This window comes from Xiphophorus couchianus, chromosome 2 (assembly GCF_001444195.1).
Source record: "Xiphophorus couchianus chromosome 2, X_couchianus-1.0, whole genome shotgun sequence".
Lineage (NCBI taxonomy): Eukaryota > Metazoa > Chordata > Actinopteri > Cyprinodontiformes > Poeciliidae > Xiphophorus > Xiphophorus couchianus.
In genome coordinates this window covers 14,437,885-14,460,441 of record NC_040229.1, presented here as the reverse complement: position 1 = coordinate 14,460,441, position 22,557 = coordinate 14,437,885, and the positions used below count along the sequence as shown (strand labels likewise).

At 38.7% G+C, this 22,557-nt stretch overlaps 2 protein-coding genes and 1 long non-coding RNA gene across 4 annotated transcripts in view; 1 reads left to right on the top strand and 2 right to left on the bottom strand.

Annotated features, from left to right (window-relative positions):
- Positions 1–1,268: 1,268 nt before the first annotated feature.
- On the top strand, positions 1,269–18,348 carry rgma (repulsive guidance molecule BMP co-receptor a). Its single transcript, XM_028037701.1, has 4 exons — positions 1,269–1,822; positions 9,940–10,055; positions 11,876–12,399; positions 15,651–18,348. The coding sequence occupies exons 1-4, from the start codon at positions 1,809–1,811 to the stop codon at positions 16,344–16,346; spliced, it is 1,350 nt and encodes a 449-aa protein (XP_027893502.1). The 5' UTR covers positions 1,269–1,808; the 3' UTR covers positions 16,347–18,348.
- On the bottom strand, positions 4,241–10,002 carry LOC114157036 (uncharacterized). Its single transcript, XR_003598076.1, has 2 exons — positions 5,041–10,002; positions 4,241–4,914 (listed from the first exon to the last, which is right to left on the bottom strand). It is a non-coding gene; the product is annotated as an uncharacterized LOC114157036 (long non-coding RNA).
- Positions 18,349–19,667: 1,319 nt separating the features above from the next.
- The window catches only part of chd2 (chromodomain helicase DNA binding protein 2), a 30,318-nt gene continuing 27,428 nt past the window's right edge, over positions 19,668–22,557 (bottom strand). For both annotated transcript variants that reach the window (XM_028037685.1, XM_028037690.1), the window contains one exon: positions 19,668–21,698. In XM_028037685.1, the coding sequence (XP_027893486.1) occupies positions 21,413–21,698 (286 nt within the window). In that variant the 3' untranslated portion in view covers positions 19,668–21,412. The remainder of the gene's footprint in view (positions 21,699–22,557) is intronic.

Genomic DNA, 22,557 nt, shown 5'->3' with positions numbered 1-22,557 from the left:
AGCATCATGCTGAGGGAACACTTTTCTCTGCCAGAGCTTTTGTTAGTTCACAGAGAGATGAATGGAGCTAAATACAGGGCAAATCCTTCAGGACAACCTGTTAGAGGCTAAAAACGACTTGAACCCGGTGGATGACCCCCACCGTATGATCAAAGTTTAACAAGTCCGAACCTAAATCTAATTCAGAATCTGTGGCAATACTTGAAGACAACTGTTCACAAATCCTCTCCATCCAGCTGGACAGGATTTAAGCTACTTAGCAAGGAAGAATAGCTGAACTCGACCATTTTAGTCTCTTGACAAGCGAAGCTAATACACTCGCAGCTGTGAATTCAGAGGGGCAGCACATAAATACACATTTCAGACTTCTATTTGTAAAAAAATATTAAATAATATTAATTCTTTTTCCTTCAAAAACGATGCACTACTTTGGGTGGTCCATCATATAAAAAAATACCCCAATGATATATATTTTCACAAAAAGCACAGGGTATGAATACTTTTGGTTTTGGGCAGAAACAGCAGCAACATCACCTCTAATGGGAGCTGAAGGCATGGGCTCATTTGACAAAGTCAGGTTTTGAACAGCTCCAAGTTTGTGTTGCATCAGAGTCAGACAACCTCCGGGGGAGCTGCAAGAATCCTGATTGTTTCTGCTGCTTTATTCAGCCACAGAGGGTTAGAGGGAAACTAGAGAGAATAGGGAGAATCTGTTGAGTTGATGAAGCTGGGAAAGCTTTTAAAGCAGGGAGGGGGAGGTTGTGGTTGCAGTCTGATCCTAAAACACAGGTGCTGCCTTCCTCCTGAGCTGCAGCCCACCCCCTCTCCCCCAGCTGCAGAGTGTTTGTCCATCTGATCCTCTGTTAAATCCTGATTATTATGGATTTGTCTTTTCCCAAACCTGTGATTTGTAAAGACGAGCGTGATGGAGGTCATCCCGTAAATGGATCTGACAGTCGGGGCTATTTGTCGGCAATCAAACTAAGGCATCAATTTCAACTGTGTTAAAGGTGCGAAAAGTAAATAGGGTAGAAAATATGAGGCACCGATCCTCATCGCACGTCAGAAGACTTGTAATTGAAGTGTCATCGGTGATAGGACTGTGTGGATTTAGTTTCAGTCGGTTTAAAAAATATATATATTACTGCTAGAGACATTTTTCAGCTTCTCTTCAACAGCTGCGACCTGATCTGAAGCCCACTTCTCTCCAGTGCAAAACTACAACAGCAGGAGGGGGGTCTGGGGCTTGGGGGGGCTTCATGTGGCGTCACGCAGAGCTCATCATTGTCTCTCTCACACTTTCTAACAAGCCATTTCACAACATCCAGACAGCGGATCGGGCTGTACGCAGCAGCGGCAGCGGCAGAGTCGGCAGCAGCTTTGCCCTCGGGGCTCTTTTCCCCCCTCCTCTTCCTCCTTCGTCTTCGACCATAACTAACAACCTGGATGAGGCCAATTACTTGGACTTAATCTCTCATAACGTCTCCTTTCCGATCGACTGAGTTAAGCGATGGCTGGGGAGATCCGAGTCCGCCGGGTGCGAGAGGTGTCTGCTTGAGATTAAGAGACACTTTGATTTGGCTGCAGAGCGGATTCGGGACAAATTGATCCGACGGACCCCAGCATGCAAGGAGCAGAGGATTTTACACTCAGAGAGCCACTGACTGTGTGTGATGTAGGATTAGTGTGACAGCCTGGTGTCCGAAGAAAGATTTTTCTTTTTAATTTATTTATTTGGTCAGGAATCTGCTTTCTCTCTGTTCGCTGTCCTCCGGGTTCCTGCAGAACTCCTGACTCGCGGAGAGCCCATGCAGCCGCAAAGGTTGGTCTATGTCCTCCGTTTGTTTTACGTGCTAACCACAGAACTTCCTTTTGCATATAGATCTTTTACGATTTTTCCTTAAAATCTGGGTTCGCAACCCAGAAAGGTGAATTTCTGCAGCCTTGGATTCTTCAGTTTGAGCCAAGACACAAACGAAACTTCTAGTAAAATCTAAATAATTCAGGTTTACTTCTACTAAATATCACCTAAAGCTTCTTTTTCTTTTAGTGGCAACATTTATATCAGTAACAGTCATTTCAATGGGACACTTATTAAAGGATGATCTTCTAGCCTGTAACAGGTAAAAAAAAAAAAATGCCCCCGCTGGATGCAGGTTTTCTCTTTTTTTAATGTCTGACAGCTCCAATTAGCACAATAACTGGGCTGTCCGTGCAGCTCACAGTTAATGACAGGTTTGCTTGCCCTCGTAAAAGCCATGTGCGTTTGTGTCAAGATTTCTGCTCTCAGATCAGATCTAACAAGCGCCATCTGTTGGGGGCAAGAGGCTGTCGATGTAGATCAGGCTTCCATTAATACAAAATGCAACAGCTCACTAATGTTTAATTTTCATTTTAAAGTGCATCGTAATTTCAAAGAGTGGGATTTACAAAAAAAAATTGTATGCGACCCTATGCATATAACCAACAAATTTATTGAAATGCTGTTTTTTTTTCTGCCCATATTTAAAAAGAGAGATGCACCCATCATGCGTTAGCTGGCCAATACTGATTGTAATGGTTTCCATAAGGTCTGATCTGCCGATTATTTTTTCTTCACTTATTCTAGTGACTACAGTACGTCACTGAAGAGCAATAAAAACGTGGTACAGGTTCACTGATATGAATTCAAATGAAAGTGAAACAAGTACAAAATCCTCTCCGCTTGTGCATTAAAGTATGTCTCTAAAAATCATTACTATTTTTATCGAATGTGTTTTTTTTAAGCAATAAAGTATGTTTATGATGGGTTCTAAGACCAGCAATGGTGGCAGTTCTTAGTTTTGATGAATGGAAGGCATTCTTGTCTGTGTTTGTGGCATGTAATACTGATCAAGGGAAAAAAATGGGTGATTGCAATGTCAGATCAATTGATTGGTGCATCTCTATTTATATTGTATGGAACATAAATACAGTAATGCATCAAGGTCTGAAACATCACTGTCGAAATCAAATCAATTAATCAAACTAGGATGATTAGCATGTCACCTATTTTTATTTCTTAAAGTGACACGTGGCTTGATAAGAGACGGCAGCTGGTGTGAAGGTCTCTAACCTTCAGTTGACTGGTGGCATGACAGGAATTAGGGTTGTGCATATTGATTTAGTTTGACTAAGATTGATTTATTGATCTTTAAAATATTCCACCACAACATTTAAAACTGCCTTTGAGGGTGTGGGCTTCAGATTGATAACATGTAGCAGTGAAATACTCCATTTACATAGAATTTCAGCTGAGATTTGAAATGCTGGAAGCAGAAAGTGTTTAAATAAAGTTGGACTTGTGTTATTCAATAGTGCTTTCTGGATGGTGTAACATTAAGAGGTATGGTAACTACCACAGTTTTGATCTGGTAATTGGGATTTAATTTAATTTGTTCCTTTTAAAAACAGTAAAAACTGCTATTATTATTCCAACTGTTAAGTAATATAACATTGATGTTATTTGTGACAGTATTTAATTCTTATTTAGATTTTTTTAATGCTTAGACTTACCTTATGCGTAGACAATTACTCATAAAATTACTACAATTTACACCATGAGAAAATTTGAAAGATTTTGTGTATATTTTATTTGGGTAGATATATTCAGTATTTCTGAGTGGAAATCTTTTACATTTATGATCAAATACACTTGAAAATTGTTTTTTACATGAATATTGAAGTAAATTATTTTAATGCTAACTTATGTTTCTGAAGGACTTAACAAATCAGTCAACCTCAGCAATAGTATAACAGCATGTATTTAAGATGATTTGAAATCTAATTATAATTAGAAAATTATTGAACCAAAATTAATCTTTATTCAAGTACATTTAAAACCAACAGGCTCAGCTTGAGTAATAATTTTAAAATTGAAGTTATTATTGCACACTAATAATTTCCCTGCATCTCAACAGACATTTCTGCTTGGTCCTTCAGATTTGAGTCATTTGGGTTGCGTTCCATTGTTAAGAACGAAACAAAAATAAAAATTTCCTTGTGAAAAGAGTAAAAGAGTTATTAAAATAGTAATAAACATTGAAATCTATTTAAACAAGCCATTTATTTGCTTACTACCTTAGCATTGAGATGTTCAGTTAACTAGAAAGTTTCACTTCAGCGTTAGTGCTGTTGCTGAACCTGTAAAAGCAAGATGCAAACCTAGATTCTTAATTTACCCAACCACAAATCTCATGGCAGTTCTTTGTTTTTTTGAGTTGTTGTTTTAATTCATGCTGGAACCAATATAATCATATCTATCAAGCTGTTCTCAGCTGAAAACCAATAAAGAGTGGGAAAAACATTTGTCTGAGCCACCATCTTGAGTTAAATTAGAATTGTGCATTTTTAGGCACAACTTGTAAAAATAAGCAGTTAATAAGATCAAATTTCAACAAATAGCATTACATTTACAAAGTAATTTTCTTGAATGAGATTAACATCATTTTTTAATGACTAATTAACATTACTCGAAACTCTGTCCAAAATTTACTATTTTATAGCCAAGCTTTACATTTTACAGAATTGTGCTTTTTACTCTTTATAAAGGAAACATTGAGATTACAACAAGCTGATATTGCCCAGTTTTATAGCTTGTGATCTGCTCTGTTTGGTTGCTGAAAAGATATCAAGCTCACTGTAGTTTGAAAACATTGATATCTTGTAAATGTGTGTAATCCTCCTCCGGCCTCCACACTAAGGCTGCACAATAAATCTATTGTTGTCCGTGTATCACTGTGCTCAAGATCAATATAGCAAAGTCAAAGCTTCAAATTTAAACCAGCTTGACATCACCACTCTTCAGTAAGATGGTTGTTTATTTCTTGTAAAACATAAGCATTGGATAACATTATCACATATTGATGGTGTTTATTTCCAAACACCTAAAGTTTTCTTTTTGTAAGCAAGGGAAATGTGTAGGAACCTTCATTCAGTCAGATATAGGGCTGACTGAATGCCCTATATCTGCCCACTTGCAGATATAGAGCATTCAGCAAGTGGGCATATCCTCTCCCCCACTTGCTGCACACTTGCAGCAAGTGGGGAGAGGAGGAGCCACACTGGTATGTTATGCTCCATATACAGTTAATAAAAACTTTTGTCACTGCAGCATATTCCCTGGCATCTCCTATATGACTCCCATCTGCAAGGATTGATATGATGGAAAATAACAGTGGTTTTGAAACAGAATATCTGATACTGGTGAATATCTGAAACTGTTATTCATCTTTAGTTAAACAACACATAATGCAAAAAAAAAAAAAAAAAGCTCAGTAAAACTACAAAATAAAATACTGAAAGCAAAAAAAAAAGTGTTTATAGTAATTGGGACTAATATAATTCAAGATAATAGCAAGAAGATATGTTTAACTTTAACTTCTGTGCCTTCTCCACAACCAGAATTCCCTTTGAATTTTCTTATAATCATTTACTGACATTTATGTCATCCATGGGAGCTTTAACAACATCATTTGTTAACTAATTATGAGTCTAAGTAAACTATATGCCAACGGACTTTAAAAAAAATGGAACACACATGATCACTCCGTTTGCTCTGGGGCTTTTCCAGCCAGCAGTCAACCAGTAACACATCATAAAAATATTCACATCAAAGCCTTCAGGGTGTTAAACAACAATTTAACTCCCAGGTTGTGCAGCAGCCACAGCCTTTCTGCCACTAGCTCCAAAAATCATTCCATGATATATCAAAAACATTTTCAGTGAGCAGCAGCTTAGAGCTTTCAGCTGGTCTCATTCATTTCAGATGTGAGCGCTCGGCATATTAGTGTTGGATGTAAGCCTCTGCACAGGGCCACCCTTGTTGAAAAACATGTGTAGGCTCAGACCTCATTGTATGGGAACATATCCATCACCCGCAAGAGGGGACAGCAACCACACAGACGTTCTCCACTCCTGTGGAAAAATACTGTACGGCCAGCCACAACCTGAGCGTATATGCAGTCATCCATCAGGTGGGGTTTCAGCTTAAATGGCAATGAAAGGCAGCACCAGTGCAGCCATTTGTGAAAATGAAAGCTAATCAAGAAGATGTCTTTAATAGAAGTGGAGTTGGAAATGGTTATCTGAGGAAAGTTTTCAAAGTGATTGAACTGTCAGCAGACAAGTTAGTTTTCCCTGCATTGATTATGTGCTGCTTCAGTAGCAGTTCATCCAAATGCACTTAAATACCACTTAATACGCTAAAGCTAACATTAAAATTAAGCCGTTAATCAAAAATTAAACGCTCTTCTTGTTTCTGATTTAGCAGGGTGTTAACCCTGTGTTAGCAACATGTACTATTTAAGATACACGAATCAGGCTTTTCCTGGCTGATACAGATTTCCTGATTCCTTTAAGGTCTGAGCTGCCAATTCTAATGTTTCTTCTTTCTAATTACTATTAAAAATGTCTCAGGTCCTTTGTTAGAATTTGTAGTATTGAATATGCAAAAAGAAGGAATGGCCAGATGATGTATTTTTATTACAAGCAAATCTATAATTGTTTATATATTGATGAACTTGTGTCACAGTCATTTGGTGGGTAATTGCCCATGTTTCACCTTTAGTCAGCTGATTGGTGAATTAAAAAAACAAAAAACTATTACACATTGGTATATGTCTTGTTGAAGAAGTTGTTTTACCGTTCACTTTTCAACATTTTTAACTTGTATAGACAAAAAGTAATGATGTATATTGGTGATCAGTACACAGTACAGTTTATTGGATATTTATAATACATAACATTTTGTTTCAACACTTTAATGCCTGCAGCGTTATCATAATATGACCCAACTTAAAATATTACATTATGTTACCCAAGAGCCTGGCCTGTTTTCTTTTATTTGTTATGCTTTTTGATAAACTAAAAACCAGTTCTATGGGCGGAGAGACTCATCACAACCAAAATGACTAATTGATAATAAGACCAGGAAATTGATGTAAAATTATATTTTTAGTGGGATTAATTTGTATTTTGAGTTATCTTGTGCCCACACTTCATTGAAGAATGTGTGAAACACTTGGACATGAAGATGTTTATGGATGCTTTTAATTAAGTGAAAATATCAGTTTGCACACACACATATGGTTCACAGATCCAGTCTGCCAGTGAGTCTTTGAGGGTAAAAAAGATTTTTATTTGGCTTGTAAACACAAATTAAGATTAACTATATCTGTGGCACAGAGCCACTGTTCTCAACCTATGGCACACAAAGTGCTGATGAGACTTCGACGGTATTTTGCAACTCACAAAAAATACTGGGATTACTTATTTATTACTTTAGTAGCAAAGTAACTGTAACAGCAGGCAATAAATATGTTCATCTTTGCTTCAAATGGAAACTACTTGAAAGAGTAGTGCAATATAGAAAACTTTGAGAACTCACAGCACAACCTGAGGCAGACAACAGTGAACTAGTAACAAGTGATGGTAGTTGATATTTCCACGTGAGATCGGATCTGGAAATGACGACTAACTCATGTTAGTCAAGTACAATAATCTGCTTCGCTAAAGGATAGGCTCAAAGCTAGGAACAAAGTGACAAAGCTAGGAACTACTAGCAAGGTAAGTCATTAACAATGTGTACCAAGGCATTTTGTACTTTCAACTATCCTCACATGTATTGTTGTATGCTTCCAAAAGATCAAATAACTTATAAATGTTCCAAAGTACAAATAAGCCATTTCATTGGCTGCTGTCACAATGTTTTGCATGCAAGGAAGTAATTTTGACTGTTAAGGTTAGGGGTTGGTGAGAAACCTCCAAATATTCCCATTTAAAATTCTCACTTCAAACAACCTTTGTGGTAACAACAAACTAAAAAAAAGTTCAAGTCTCACTGAAATACTGTTTTCAGTATGTTGGCTGGAAAAAAAAAATATTTACAAGTTTGGTACTTGCTCTAAAATCTTTAAAAACCAGCCTGAGTGAATGGAAGAAGTAAAAATGAAATTTTTTCCTCACACATTGGGCTTATGTTTTACTTGTGTGGATTTAACTGCTCAACAGTAATGTGGTTATCAAAATGTTCTTGTTACGGCACCATCTGTCCTACTACTTGAACTCTGTAAGTCCATCTACCATTAGTTTTCTCACAGTAACATGTTTGATCCTAAAAGATCTTTTCAAACTAATGACATACATGTGGTGCATAAGAGTAAAGTCATAATAGTGACATACGGTGCTGTTAATTCAGCTCTGACAATGAAGAGACAAGTCACTGCTGCAGCTAATTATTATGGGTAGAACCACGCAGAGGTAGAAATATAGTAGAAATCTGCCATTCTACGCCAAGGTTCAAGTAAATCAATTTTTATGACGGCTCACTCTAAGTTTTATAGGCAAAGCAGCCATATGGGGATTTTAAGGTCGGGGTTGGTGAGAAATTTCCACTTTTTAGGGACCTATTTTTAGTATTTCCAACAATAAACTTTGATCAAGTCTGTAACACCGTACATGCTATATTTCCTTCAACCATTGATACGATTTTCTTTTTTTTAATACACGAAACACAATCGAGTAAACCATGGAGGAGGTACTTGGAGTGTTCACTGAGGTAATATCTACTTTGAATGCCACTGGCATAGAACCATGGTTCTCAAACATGGGGTACTTAGGGCATCTTCACTAGTTTTTGTAAAACTCCCAGTATGAAGCGGATGGCCATGAAGGAGAAATAAGTGCATAAGAATACTTATGCTGTGTTTCATTCACTTCTATAGTTGGAACTAATAACATCAGGCCTAAATTAAGTGTTTGTGTTCCATAAATGAGAAGCAGTTGGGATTTGGAAACTGACGTACTCAGTAACAGGGTTGGCCCGAGGTTGTATAGGGCCTTAAGCAGAATTTGATCTGGGGCCTCAGTTCCCATTAAGAACATCTCCACCACTAAAAGCTCTACAATACAGATTTGGTGGAATCTGGGAGATAGTGAGGGGGCCAAGTTTAATTGGGTGACTTAAAAAGGTTTTCCGTTTGTTTTTGCTGAAGCTACCCTTCAATTTTTTTTTATAAGAGACAGACACATCAGAAAATTAGATCAGAGTAGTGCAAATCTACTCTGACTGTTCACTTGTAATTTCAACTTCTACTGATCATTGTTCATTTTCCACTTCAATATTTACATTTTCCGCTTCTGAGCTAAGATGTAACACACCTATATCCTTTGACGACTTATAGAGTCACAATTTATTTATATCTTTTTCACAACACAATAAAAATGAATAACTGCAGCCGTTGCACTAGTATTTGTCACAAGAGCAACTCATATGTACAACTAATATGCACAAGAGCAATGTAATATGGTTGTTTGGAACCACTGGCACAGAGTGCCAGAGCTTTTGAAGTGACCAAAAAGAAAATAAATGTTTGTTTATATAGTCAGTACCTGCATGTTGGATAGTGGTTTCCCTCCATTTCTGTCGATATCAATCAGCTTTTCACACTGAAGTTTTTTCTAGTGGTTTTTGCTTTAAAACAAAGGTGTCTTGCTCATGCCGTTGCGGGCTGCAGCTTCGTGGGTCGTTAAAAGTCGAACAAGTCTGCACATTGAGGTGTAACATGAGACCCTCATCCAGAAGGAGGGTTTGAGTGCCGTGCGGACGGTCGTGATTGGCTGAGTGTGTCCGCTGGTCTCCGGAGGGAGGTTGTACCTTCTCGGCTCTCTAGAGGAGAGCCCTGCAGCCCGTCGCGCTTTAGAGACTTCTGTACCGCATACTTGTTGGTTGAAGGAGCCGCTGTGTGTTAACTGGGATACAGGAAAAAAAAAAAAGGGCAGTAAAAGCAGCTTCTGCTAACTTGGCAGTGATGAGAGAAGGACGGCTCCCGGCTTCAGACCTGTTTTGTGGACTGTCTTCTCAGTGGGAACGCTGCAGCGCTGCCGCTAACTTTTCTCCCCTGTTTAATCCCATGTGACCAGGGAGAGGAGCGAAGCGCGACCCCGAGCTGGATGGATGGTTATGGGGGAAAGAGGAAGACCCTCGGCGCTTGACGTGTGCAGAGTCTTCGCTGTGTTTTTCGCTCTTTTCCCCTCCGGTAAGAAACTCGGTGTAGGATGTTAAGACTTTAGGTGCACGCGTCACACCAGCATAGATATGTGGCCATAAACATTGTTGTTCATTTTCATCGGGTGATAAAAACTTTTTGCACTATTTTTTTTATCTGTATCAGTGTATTTGCATTGCTTTTTCTTTTTTCTTTTTTACTAATCTGAGTTTAACATAGTCTCTGATTTCAGTGTCAGATTGCATAGATTCAGATATGCTATTTTCTATGGATTAGATTAAGGATTCTTCTCTTTTTTTTTCAAATTCCACAGCTTTCCAGCCTGAAATGTCTAGATTTTTTTTCCTTCTTTTGCTTTTGTTTGTTTGTTCTTCGCTTTTGCTTCTATATAGTATCTTAGACATTTGTGTACAAAATGTTCAACAACGCTGAAGCTAACTTTTTTTTTTGCATCTGGACTCACTTCAGATAAATCATCTCTATTTTCTAACCTATGTTGGATTTTTCAATGGTTTATCCTACACTGAATGTAAATTCTGTACTGTCAACTTTGTGATGTTTGTTACCTTTATTCACTTTGTAAAAATTACTAATAGCCACAGTGTCTGTTTGGCGTCTTAAGTAAACTTATTTTGTGATCTGCATGTCCCGTTCAACCTAAATTTAAAGTTGGCAAGAGTCCACAAAAGTCCGCAATGGCTGTTTTAACTTTCTAATTAGTATATTTAGTCAGTATTTCACAAAACTGACTAAATATACCTTTCACTTTACCTATCCTTCAGGGAAAGGTAAAGTGATAAAAATCAAGGCAGAATGCATGAAGCAGAAGTAGAAGTTAAAGCATGCATTTAAATATAAACTCATGTAAGGGTCAGAATCAGTTTGTCAGTGCTCAATTTCTTTATTCGTATTTTATCCAGACCTGGAAATGATTTAATTCACCTAATCTAACCTAACTTCATTTAGAGTCACAGCTTTTACCATCTATAATGATTCTTTAGGTAATGAGAGTTACTACAACCTCTGAGTGTAGTAGAAGTTTGTAACTGGATGGAATTGATAAATAGTTAATGAATTAGGATCAAATTGAACTGAATAAACTAAACTGAACTATTCTGGTGGGAATACCTTGGTCAGTTTACTTTACAAGTTTCTTAGTATTATCAACTTCGCACCTAAATCACTTACCATTTAGCAACAACGGTGATAAGGAATGCAGCGAGCAAAAGCGATGATAGCTGAAATCAAGATTGTTGCATAATATCAGATGGTTGTTAAGTGCTGAGTGAGGAGCTATGCCAAAGCTTTTCCAAAAATGTTTAAATTGTGCCTTTACAAATTTTGCTGTGACTTTTGCTTTGTAACATTTGGCGAAATAGCCTTATACATAAATGCTTTATTAGCCCAAGGTGATGCTTGTCAAACAAGGTGTTGCAATAAGGCTTTCTGAGATATGTTTGAACAGTGAAACAGTTCAACAATCTTTGGGACAGGAGTGATTAATCATCACTAAGCCTGGAGATTAGAACCAAAAGAAGGGTTTTAACTTAAAACTTTCAAGGTAAGGAAATCCAGTCCTTTACTATAGCAAGAGACTTGAATATATTTTTGCATTAGGTAGATGGTCAAAAATGTGAAAACGCTGTTTTTAACTTTCAGCATGCAAGTGTTGGCCAAATAAACTTCTTTCCTTCTAAGTGTATAGAAAGTAATGTTTCATTTGTTGTCTGAGCATTATGGATTAGTTTTAGAGAAATAAAAACACTACTCACTTTTAATTTACAGCTTAGTGTGTCAGCGTCATATTTCTAGACTGCATACCTTTCTGATTCCGTTTATCTTCCTGACAGCGAGTCTGCAGTGCAAGGTAATCAAGTGCACCACTGAATATCTGGCAATCACCTCAAACTCTGGACTCGGGGAGGAGGAGTACTGCACGGCTCTGCGGGTGTATAAAAGCTGCGTGGGTCGACTGGCGCGGAGCTGCAGGGGCGACCTGGCCTATCACTCCGTCCAGCATGGCATAGAGGACCTTATGAACCAAAAGAACTGCTCCAAGGAGGGGCCAACGTTCCAGCCGCGAGCCAGAACCCCGCCTCCTCCTCCTCCACCTCCCCCAGTCGTGACCGACAGCCAGGAGCGTTCCGATGGGCCGGAGGTGTGCCACTATGAGCGCAGTCTGACACGTAACTCGGCCCCGCCTAACTACACCCACTGTGGCTTCTTCGGAGACCCTCATCTCAGGACCTTCGGCGATGACTTTCAGACGTGCAAGGTGGAAGGAGCCTGGCCCCTCATCCATAACAAATTCCTGTCGGTCCAGGTGACGAACTCGCCTGTGCTTCCAGGATCTATGGCAACCGCCACAAGCAAGGTGAGGATTAAATGTCTGTCTGAGTCCAGCCCAGTTTATTTGGGTTAATACAGCTTTTGATGAACCTTTATGCAGAAAAAATGTTTTACAAAATGGACATAAGGACTGTATGGAGATTTCATGTCATAGTCAGGAATTTATTTTTAGCATTTTTTGCAACTGATTGACATTATTTTTGATGTCATAATTTCTTTCATCTTTTTGCACAAAAACACCTAGCTTAAACATACAAAAGTGTCATGTTCTAGTATGTGATTTAAATGTTAATTTGGCTGTTTTTGATTTAGCCTTTTTTTCTTCTGGAATTCATGTTATTCCAATCAAATGTGCAATTTTTATTCAGATATTACAAACGGCTAAAATGGTATTCTGTGTTGTGTATTTGGTGCCAGTTAATGTTTGATGAGCTGTACAAAAGGTAACTGGGTTCATGGTCTTGGAAAAAGTTTGAATTTGGATTTTAGCCATGTTTAAATTCTTGGTGGGCAACAGAAACATAACCGAGGATAAACGTTTCAAGACTTTATTGCCCATTCCATTATCAGAATTTAAAAAATGAATTTCAGAAAAGGTTTTGGGCCTTTAGACCTATTTAGATCAGGGTTTTAAATCAGTCTTGTGATTTCTAAACTGAGTCAAATTGAGATTTCAAACATAGCATGATATTTTTTACTAAAACAATCAATTGTCTTAGTAAGTATTACAAGCTGTTCTTAAAAAATGATATTTAGTCTATTCTACAATAATGCATTTTAGATTTGACAAGTCTGAGTATTAAAGATAATCAAACAAAGTTGGTCTAGATGCCAAAAAACTGCAACGCAACCTTTCATCACGATGGAAATAAATACAGCTTTGTGGTTTATGGATAACAAACCCAACTAGGTAAACAATCTTAACTCCAAATGCTAAAAATTAATTGTAAAAATCCATTGCAGTTGTTTTTGGCAATAGATCATATGGCTGTGATTGCAGATTACTCCAGATAAAGACCGACAAAATTATATAATTTAAAAAACAGACAGTCCCTCAAAGAACAACATAGCAATTATTGTATAGACTCATTTACAACACTAAAGTAGTCTGAGTAGTGCAAAAAAGAAGCACTGAATACCTTCATTTAATCATGGTTTTAAAGGCCGAGCTGAACCAAAAGTCCAGAAAGCTGTTGGTGTATTGATTTTTGCATGTGTCTGCTGTTTGATGCGGTCTGACTGTTAGCGCTGCGGAGCGGCTTCCCTTCTGTCAAACTGTGGCGTCTGGATAGTGTTTGGAATTAGCTCCATAGTAACACATCGAGAAGTCCAAGCCTGGTTTGCAATCGCTGAAATCTTGATAAGCCCCCTAAATGACATGTTGCAGCAGAGCAGAATCAGATGTTAACACAAGGATTTATTTTCACTTCAGCTCCGTCTGATGTTTCTGCTGCTCAGGGTGGAGTTAGCTATTGTGTGCATACTTGGTTTTCTCATATCTTTATTTGCCGAACACCCATGATTATTAGTTTGCTTAAAGGCACAGAGGATAATGTGGATAGCTGCTGCTAAATTGTCTTCTAGCATCATGATGGAGTTGGCCCAGATTTCTTAGAGCCTTAGGAGCAATTGTAATTGAGGCTCAAAACTGAAGTACTTAGATGGAGGAATAGAAGGGCTCACATTAGTAGGAACTGTAATTTTCTGTAATCAGGGCTTCTTAATGACACTTATTAAGCATTTGTGGCTTATTTAGCTTTAAAGTGAATCACATTTTTGTGCTGCTATTCTTGGAAGTAAACGGAGACAGCTTTTTAAGAGTGCTCGATTCTGGATAAAAGGGGAAACAAAGCAGCAGCAAGTGCCACCTGTGCAAACAAGAGCCTTCTGGTGAAAGATCTGCTTTAAATAGAAGAGCGCCATGTTGGTAGTAACACTGTTCACACAGCAGCAAATAAAACTGTCTTCATTCAGAGGGAGCACGGATAGAGGCTTATGTCTTTTGATTGCTTCAGAGAAACGTTTAAGAAATGAGCCGTGGGTGCAGGGCAGCCGCAGCACATTAATTGTTAGGCTAATAGAGTGTTGTGTAGACCCCCTGTCAGAAACAGACAAACAGAAACAGGCTGTCCTCGTACCATTGCTCGGACAATGGCCCATTGGTGTCCCATGAAACGGAGCCTGGAGAGTTCTGACCGGCCTCGCTTAATTAGCTGCAGAGTCTATCGCCGTGTCCTGGCCCGACGCCACTCCCTGGAGCATAGTTCTGGGGGTTCACAGGCAGGTTTTTCAGCGCTATGAATAGATCGTCTTTGTGTCTGCAAACTGAGGCCTGATTTTTACATGGCCAGGAACTTGTGTTTTTGGAGGGCGTTTACCTTGGCCTCCCCCCTTGTTGAGCCAGCACTGAAATGTGACACTTTGCTGGAGTAGAAGGGAGTTGATGTAGTACAAACCTATCCTCAGTGCAAAATTATAAACCTTTCCATTTTTAATTGTGATGTTCACAACCTCAGGGATAAAAAAGGGATAAAAGCATTTATCCCTCTTGAACATTTCCTCATGCACATTACAACCACAAATTACAACGTGAAACGTTATTTGCAACGTGATACGTTGCAAATAATTGTATTTATTAGACTGGATTTTATGTGTCGTACACATAAAATCACATACTACATACTTTTTGGTCCAAAACTGAAGCTTTTGGTCTACAGACAAAATGGATGCGTGATGGAAAACAAATGATGTACCCTTTCCTCACAATCCACCCTCTAAATCATGGCTCTATCATTTTGTGGGGATGCATTTCTTCGGCATTGAAAAGTGGTTGAAATGAAATGCAAGGCAATCCTGGGAAAGAAACCATTTAGAGCTTGAAAGAATTAGAACCAGGTTGTAGGTTCAACTTTGAAGCAAAACACAAACTCTAACCATAGAGGTAGTGCTACTGAGTCAGAGAGGCTAGACATAGATCCATGCCACACTTTTCAGATTTACATATGAAAGAAAAATGGAAATGATGTGTCTTTTTCCGCAGTTACTTTCTATTTTCTGTTAGTCAATCACTTAAAATACCAATAAAAACATTAAACTTTAAAATTAAAATGAGACATATTCTAAAAATGGGAAGGGTGTAAACATTTTTTAATGCGCTATACATTTATCACAGTTTGTTATGACTGATTAGAGAAACTGCTACTAAAAGCAGTTACTTTCACCAACTTCAAACAGAATATTTATTTTTATTGGCAGTGACTTTTTTTTTTCTTGCAGCTGACAATCATCTTCAGAAATTACCAGGAATGCGTTGAGCAGAAGATGTACCACGCAGAAACGGACGATCTGCCGGCAGCGTTCGCCGACGGCTCTAAGAATGGTGGCGACCGCTACGGGGCCAACACTCTGCGCGTGGTGGAGAAGGTTCCCGGGCAGCACGTGGAGATCCAGGCCAAGTACATCGGAACAACCATTGTGGTCCGGCAGGTGGGCCGCTACCTGACCTTCGCCGTGCGCATGCCTGAGGAGGTTGCTCACTCGGTGGAGGAAGGCGACACCCAGGACCTGTATTTGTGTCTCCACGGTTGTCCGGCCAACCAGCGCATTGACTTCCGGAACTTCAAAGCCCGGGCGGCGGAGGCGACTCGGGGTGCCAGTAGGACGAGGGGCAGCGCCGGGACACACGGCTTCACCTTCAAGTCGGCAAAGGTCAAGTGCAAAGAGCGGCTTCCAGTGGAAGATCTGTACTTTCAATCCTGCGTGTTTGACCTCCTCTCCTCCGGAGACATTAACTTCACCATGGCGGCATACTACGCTTTTGAGGATGTAAAAATGCTCCACTCAAACAGCAACAGATATCACATCTATGAAAAGGATGCTCTAAACAGCGCGACACGGGGGGGCAAAAATGTATTTTTGGCTTCGGTCCTGAACCTGCTGGCCGTCTTACTGTGGAGCGCAGCTCTTCTGTAGTTTGTTTGACATGCTCTCCTCATGTCGTGTCTGTCAGTGAATGTGGAAGTACAATCGCTGTGTCGTATATATCTGCCTCTCCAGCAGCTCATTTTGGTGGTTCTGACATCTGCCTGATGACAGGATGACGCTCACCACTCCCTCGCCCGCCTGTCATCACGTGCATTTAGCTGCTTTTACTCTTTGAAGAGAGCCCAGATCTCAGGATGTCCACCTGGGATTAAAACGTATGACTAACCCCTAAGATGATCTTCTGCAGAAAGAGGGGTCTGCTGATCCTCCCTCCTCTGATCCACACATTGGTGCCAGGTCCAGCCAGGGCTCATGTGGCTGAGTAGGGGATTGGAGTGGGTGGGGATTGGGACCTGACAGGGGCTTTTGTTAACCTAAGGCGAAAGGCAGCTCCACGTTTGATTAGTTTCCAGCTTTGGAAAAGGCTGAGATTTTCGAAGGAAGCTCCCAGCCAAAAGGATGTCAGAGCAACGTCTCCAGTTGTCTGCTGTGGAGATTAATGAGTCATATTGTTAGGTTTTGTATGTATCCGTGTGTATGGGTGTGTGTGTGTGTGCATGTGCATTAGTACAATGTGTGTGAAGAATTCAGCATCTGTGGTTAATTTGGTGTGTTTTTAAGAGCAGGATTTTCCAGCTATATATATAAATATAAAAGGAAAAAATCTCCAGCGGGAAATCTTTCTCATGTCTTTGTGTTGCTCCCAGAATATTTTGGAGAAATAAAAGACAAAATAGTCTCCTTCTGCCAAATCACCAACTGGAATCAATAGAAACGCGTTATTTGTCAGTGACACACAGGCGGCCCCGCTATTGTTTAAGCTGACACACACTGTTCGTTTTTTGAGCCTGTTGTGTGAACGTGGCAGAGAGAAGCAACTTTACTGGCGCTTTGGAGGAGGTCGATCAACCGATCGGACTGTGACAGCTCCGTTTTAACGACAATAAAGATGGCGACTGTTCGGCTCAGGAGACGTCACCTCTGTTTGGTTTAAAGCGTTTACAGACCGAGACTTGACTGAGTCACACCGGCTAACATTGAGCATGTCCTGTAAGGGGAAAAAAAAGGTGATCTCATGGCTGAAGTTGTTGCCAAAGAACGCCTTCCTGTGCCAACGTTTGCCTCCTAACTGAATTTTCATCTCTCAACCTCAAGCTCTTTACATTACGGGAACCTTCGTTGTATATAACTCGTGTTTGCCATAAAGTGAAAAAATACAGTTGCTTTTTTTTTTTTTTCGGTGTGTTCATGTCAATACATGCTTCTCGCTGGAGGACATCTTTCAGCTGCAGCATCTGCTCCATGCTCTTACTACCTTTTCGGCTTTACGGTCGTTTATCGTTTACCCCAAAAGTGTGCGGCAGGCCTTTCTCACTGCTGTTCTGAAAATGCGTTCTAAATACACTCCAACAACAAAATAGTAGTGGTGTTAAACCTTGTGTTAATGGATGTAACTGTGTGTTTTACAGTATCTGGTTCGACTTGTATTCTGTGAGAATTGTACATAGGTTTTGTGCATTGTTGTGTTTAGATTTCTATATCACTCGTTGTGTTTTTGAATTTATCCCTTCAGATTTGTACACAATGTTTTCGGTGAATGTGAGCCTCTAATTCTTAAAAAAAAATAAATAAAGAGGATTTTAAAATAATTTTTCAGCAACACGAACGCCATAGAACAGTTTTCAAGACAGTACACATGTTGACAGAATGAGAATATTACTTGTTTACCGTAGATGTTTTAACACAGCCCACCTTTCTGAAAAAGAGAATGTAGGAAAATGTTCTGTGGCGTTTGTGTGTTTGAGTTTGATGCACTTTATGTTTGGTTTTTCTTTTTATTCTGATGCTTAAAATGGATTGTACAAACTAGCTGACTGGGATAGGCCAGAAAGATCAAACTGTGTTCTTATGTAAATCTTATGTGGGCCCACATGCCAGCTGTTGATAATGTAAGTTATTTATTGAATAAAAGACAAAGTCTTGTCAATGAGCTGCCTTCCTTTGTCTCAGTTCTGTTCCAGTTTGAGCATTTTTTTAAATCACCTTCTGCTAATAATTTCTAGTGTTTGACTGCCCCCTCCTGCTCAAACGTGGTGCTACTAGATGTCTTCATACCAATCTCTTACCACCTATTTTTTTTAGTAAAACCTCTGAGTAGCTTTATAAAATAAGCAAAACTTTTAAAAACAGTGGAGACTAGTAGATTAAATAAGCATGCATTTACTGCTGTAGTAGTAAATTATGTCACTCTAAAATGTTTTGACTTTTTGGAGTATGGAGAATTTGTTCAGTTTCACATCAATATTATCTAAACTTGATGTCCTTCCCATCCTTTCTTTGTTATTCCTGTCCTTTTTCCCTTCTTCCTCCACTTATCCTTTTTTCCTTTATTTAGTAACTCCTTGCTACTTTTGATCATTCCTTGTCTTCTTTTTGCGTCCTACATTTTGTCCTCCTTCACGTGTCTTTTTTTCCTGAAATTAGGTTTACTTAATGAAATTTGATCCCCAACTGAGTCCAAGTTTAACCACAATTAGCTGTTTGTTGGACAAGGCACACAAGAAGCTTATTTGAGATCATTTTCAGGGAAAACCGACTCAAAGAACAGCATTAATGATTAGGAATCACTTATGGTGTGTGCACTAGGTGAACTAATCAACAGCTGGTTTAAGCATCTTAACAAAAACAAAGTTTAAGATATTTGGTTTGAAACATGATAGCATGGGTAGAGCATGCAAAGCAACAAACATCAATTTCTAAACCAAAGGGGGAAAACTATGAGTCCCTCTGAGAGGTTATCTCCAAAGAGTCAAACTAAAATGGCTCATAAAAGCTGTGAAATGTGAACATAAAAATTCACGGTGCCTAAAGTAGCATAACTTGAGGCAAGACAAATGTGAAAATTAATGACAAACCTAAGTACTCTTGCTTTTTAACCGTTTCCCCTTGCTAATACCAGCTTACTATACAATATTTTGGCTTTTATTTTACAAAAGAAACCAGGCAAATATTTTAGTTCTACACGCCAATAAGTATGAAACCAGCAACCTTGTTTAAAAGTAAAATATTAAAAAATGTGAAGATGGAATTTTTTCACAATGAAATGTAACCTCAAATAAATGTTACATTTAGGATACAAGTTAGAAAAAGGCCTTTTCCAAACCTTTTCAAGAAGTACTAGTAAACATAGTCATAGATGAATGCATGCATTCATTTGGCAAAGCTTTTGCAAAATGGAGGTAAGTTTCAATTTTCCTAAAAATGGAAATTAAGTAGAAAACAAAAAATTTGGCTTCATTTAGACTATTGCTCGTAAATAGGACCACTAACACCAACACCTTTATTCAGCATTAGACCACTTATCAAACTTGGCTAAACACAATAATGTACCAAGTGTTTTGAAAGAAAGATTTGCCATTTTCTTGTTCAGGTCAGTAAAAATGAACTAAAACATTTTCTAGACCCAGAAAATAGAAAAAGAAACCAATATTCCTTTCTTTTTTTTATAAGGCAACGGTGCAAAACTACCGTTTAGTGTTCAGCTGGTGAAGTAATAATAAATAAATCTGAATAAAATTGTGAATTTTTAATTTTGTCTACTATTTAAGTAAAAAAAACCCAAAAAAAACACTATGATACGATTAAGGAGCATCAAAAACATTGTTGTTCCAATTGTGATTTTAGATTGAGCCTGGTGTCAACAATAGGCATATTTTGTGTAACAAAGTTTATTACATATGTCCAGACATATGTACAGCAAATTTTGTCATGAAGGGTGGTTTTGTCACAAATATAAATTATTTAAACTTTCTTACAGAACATAATACAGGAACGTTTGTTTTGAGTGGGAGAAAAACAACAGCTGGTTGTTCACTGTAAGAAGTTGACTGTAAGTGCCCCCGCTCCCCCCAAAATATCAAACATTTCATACCATGGTTTTTACACTTTGCCCCTAAAATCAGCCGTTCTACCAGAAATCTACATTAATTACCAGAATATGTTATCATTTTTTGAGCTTTTAATCAATTTATAATTTAGCTAAGAGCAGCACTTTCATATTCTGTCAGGACTATTCATTAACCGTTCTGCAGTTTGATCCTGGAAACAGAAATGGTACTTAAAGAAGCTTAAAGAGACCAGAATAAAGGTGGGATGAAAGCAGATTTGGCACAGGAGTAACAAATAACAGCAGTGCACAACCATCTGTGGGTAGAAACATAACGCCTGATTAGGGAAGAAAAGGTGAATTACTTAAAGAAGCAAAGTACCATTTCTAAGCCATCATAATACTGCAAGACATAATAAAGGATTGTTTGGATTTATAGTGTTATGAACTCCTGAAAAAGTCATAATAAATACTGCTTTGATAGCTTCAATATTGGCGAGGAAAGACTTTAAAGTGAACAGAGCGGAAGGGATGGCAATGACTGGCATAGATACATAGTTACAGAAATGGTACATAACGGTACACATGAGAAATGTGAATTGGATTTAAAACAAAAAAAAAAATTCAAAAGTTCTCCTGAGTGATGCCGGCTTGTTTAATCAAATTTCCAGCAACCTCAGACGAAATTCTCTTCATCTGCACAGTGAAAACTCCGTGATTCTCTTCAGCTACATGGTCAACATGTTTCCAAGGTGCAAATGATTAACACATTCAACTTCTGATGACATCTTTTTGCAATACTTAAAGCTAAGCACAGGAAAAAAAAAAACAAGTGTCCATGGTTGCTCCGGGAACATTCCCGTACATTTACCCTTCAGAAGGCCAACACTTTCAGGCACTTTTAGGAGTGAGATCATTCATCTGTTCATGGATCCAAATCTCCCTTCTAATAGTCCATAGGACTAAGTTTCCGCAGTCATTCCACTCAGTTGCTTCATAATCAACTGAGGAGGCAGGTCATTTAAATAAAGATGCACAGTTTAGTTCATTTCCTTCCATCTTACAATCACAAACACTGGGAGAAAGTTTGCTGGTAAAGACGGTACATGTTGATTCCCTTTCTTAACAGTCAGCTTATAAAAGGAGACTCCTCATGGCCCTGGAGGCTCTATGTTTTCCTGCTGTTCCAGTTTGGATCCGCCATAAGGCCAGGATCCATGGGGCGTTCCAGCGGGGAGCGGGAGTCCTGCGGAGACTTCTGAGCCTGCGGGGAGCGGGGGTCCATCAGCGGGAGGGGTTTGTCTGGGTGGAAGGGCCGGTTGTAATGCTCCGGCCCCGGCGGACCCTGTGCTCTGTGATCCGGCGTCCTCCTGAAGTCCTGAGGAGGGCCGTCCCTGCCCTGGTGGTAACTGGGGTGGAACTCATCGGGGCGTCTCCGTTTGTTGTCCGGGTGCCTGAAAGACATTATTCAGGATTCACTTTTTTTAAACTGAAAAAGATCACATGATTGCTGAATTTAAAAAATATATATTTTCCATGTCCATGTGTTTAAAATATTATAGGGAGTTACAATTAGTTATTAGAATTATTGGTGATATATTTAAAGATGTTATTCCCCTTCATATTGATCCAAATGGCTTATAGCAAATAAAAACCAAAATTCTGTCTTCATAAAATTTGAGTATTACATAAGACCAATAAAATGTTCCTATATTTTAAATGTTTTTTCTACCACACTTTTACATAGAGGAAAAATATTATAGTTCTTCCACTCAACTCTAATATTGTTGGATAGAGCATTCAGAACAGAAAGTTCCCTCATCATCGACCTTTTCTGGCTTCTGATGGTGAAGCTGTAACCTCTGGAGGTTACAGCGTAATGTTTTAGAAAGCCAGCTAAACAACTTTTCAGATGCTTCTTGAGAAAAAAAAATCGACTTTCCTGCCCTGCTGTTGACCAGCTAAATAGGGCGTAAATTTTAAATGACGAACGTTGATGAGTTTAGGAACCACTTCCTACCAAATTTGAACATTTTCATTTCAAGTTTTTCCAAGCCTCTAAATTTAATCAAAAAGTGTTCCTTGGTTTTGTTTAAACCAGTAAAATGTTTTCCTTTATTTTCCTTATCCCTCCTTCCCTCACACAGATACTGTAGCAGTCGTTGAATAAACCATGCCCTGTATGAGCCCCTCTTTTTTTTGTACACATGTAGTTTTTTGTTCTCATAAACAAAATAATATGTTTTGACTTTCAGAAATCAAAAAAGTGTTTTAAACAACCTGATCAGTATGTAATATTTTAGTTCAGGTGTA

Excerpts from the sequence above, each read along its gene's own strand:
- rgma (XM_028037701.1), top strand. Across the intron at positions 10,056-11,875 it reads TTTCGCTCTTTTCCCCTCCG|CGAGTCTGCAGTGCAAGGTA; the intron begins GTAAGAAACTCG and ends TCTTCCTGACAG. Across the intron at positions 12,400-15,650 it reads TGGCAACCGCCACAAGCAAG|CTGACAATCATCTTCAGAAA; the intron begins GTGAGGATTAAA and ends TTTTTCTTGCAG.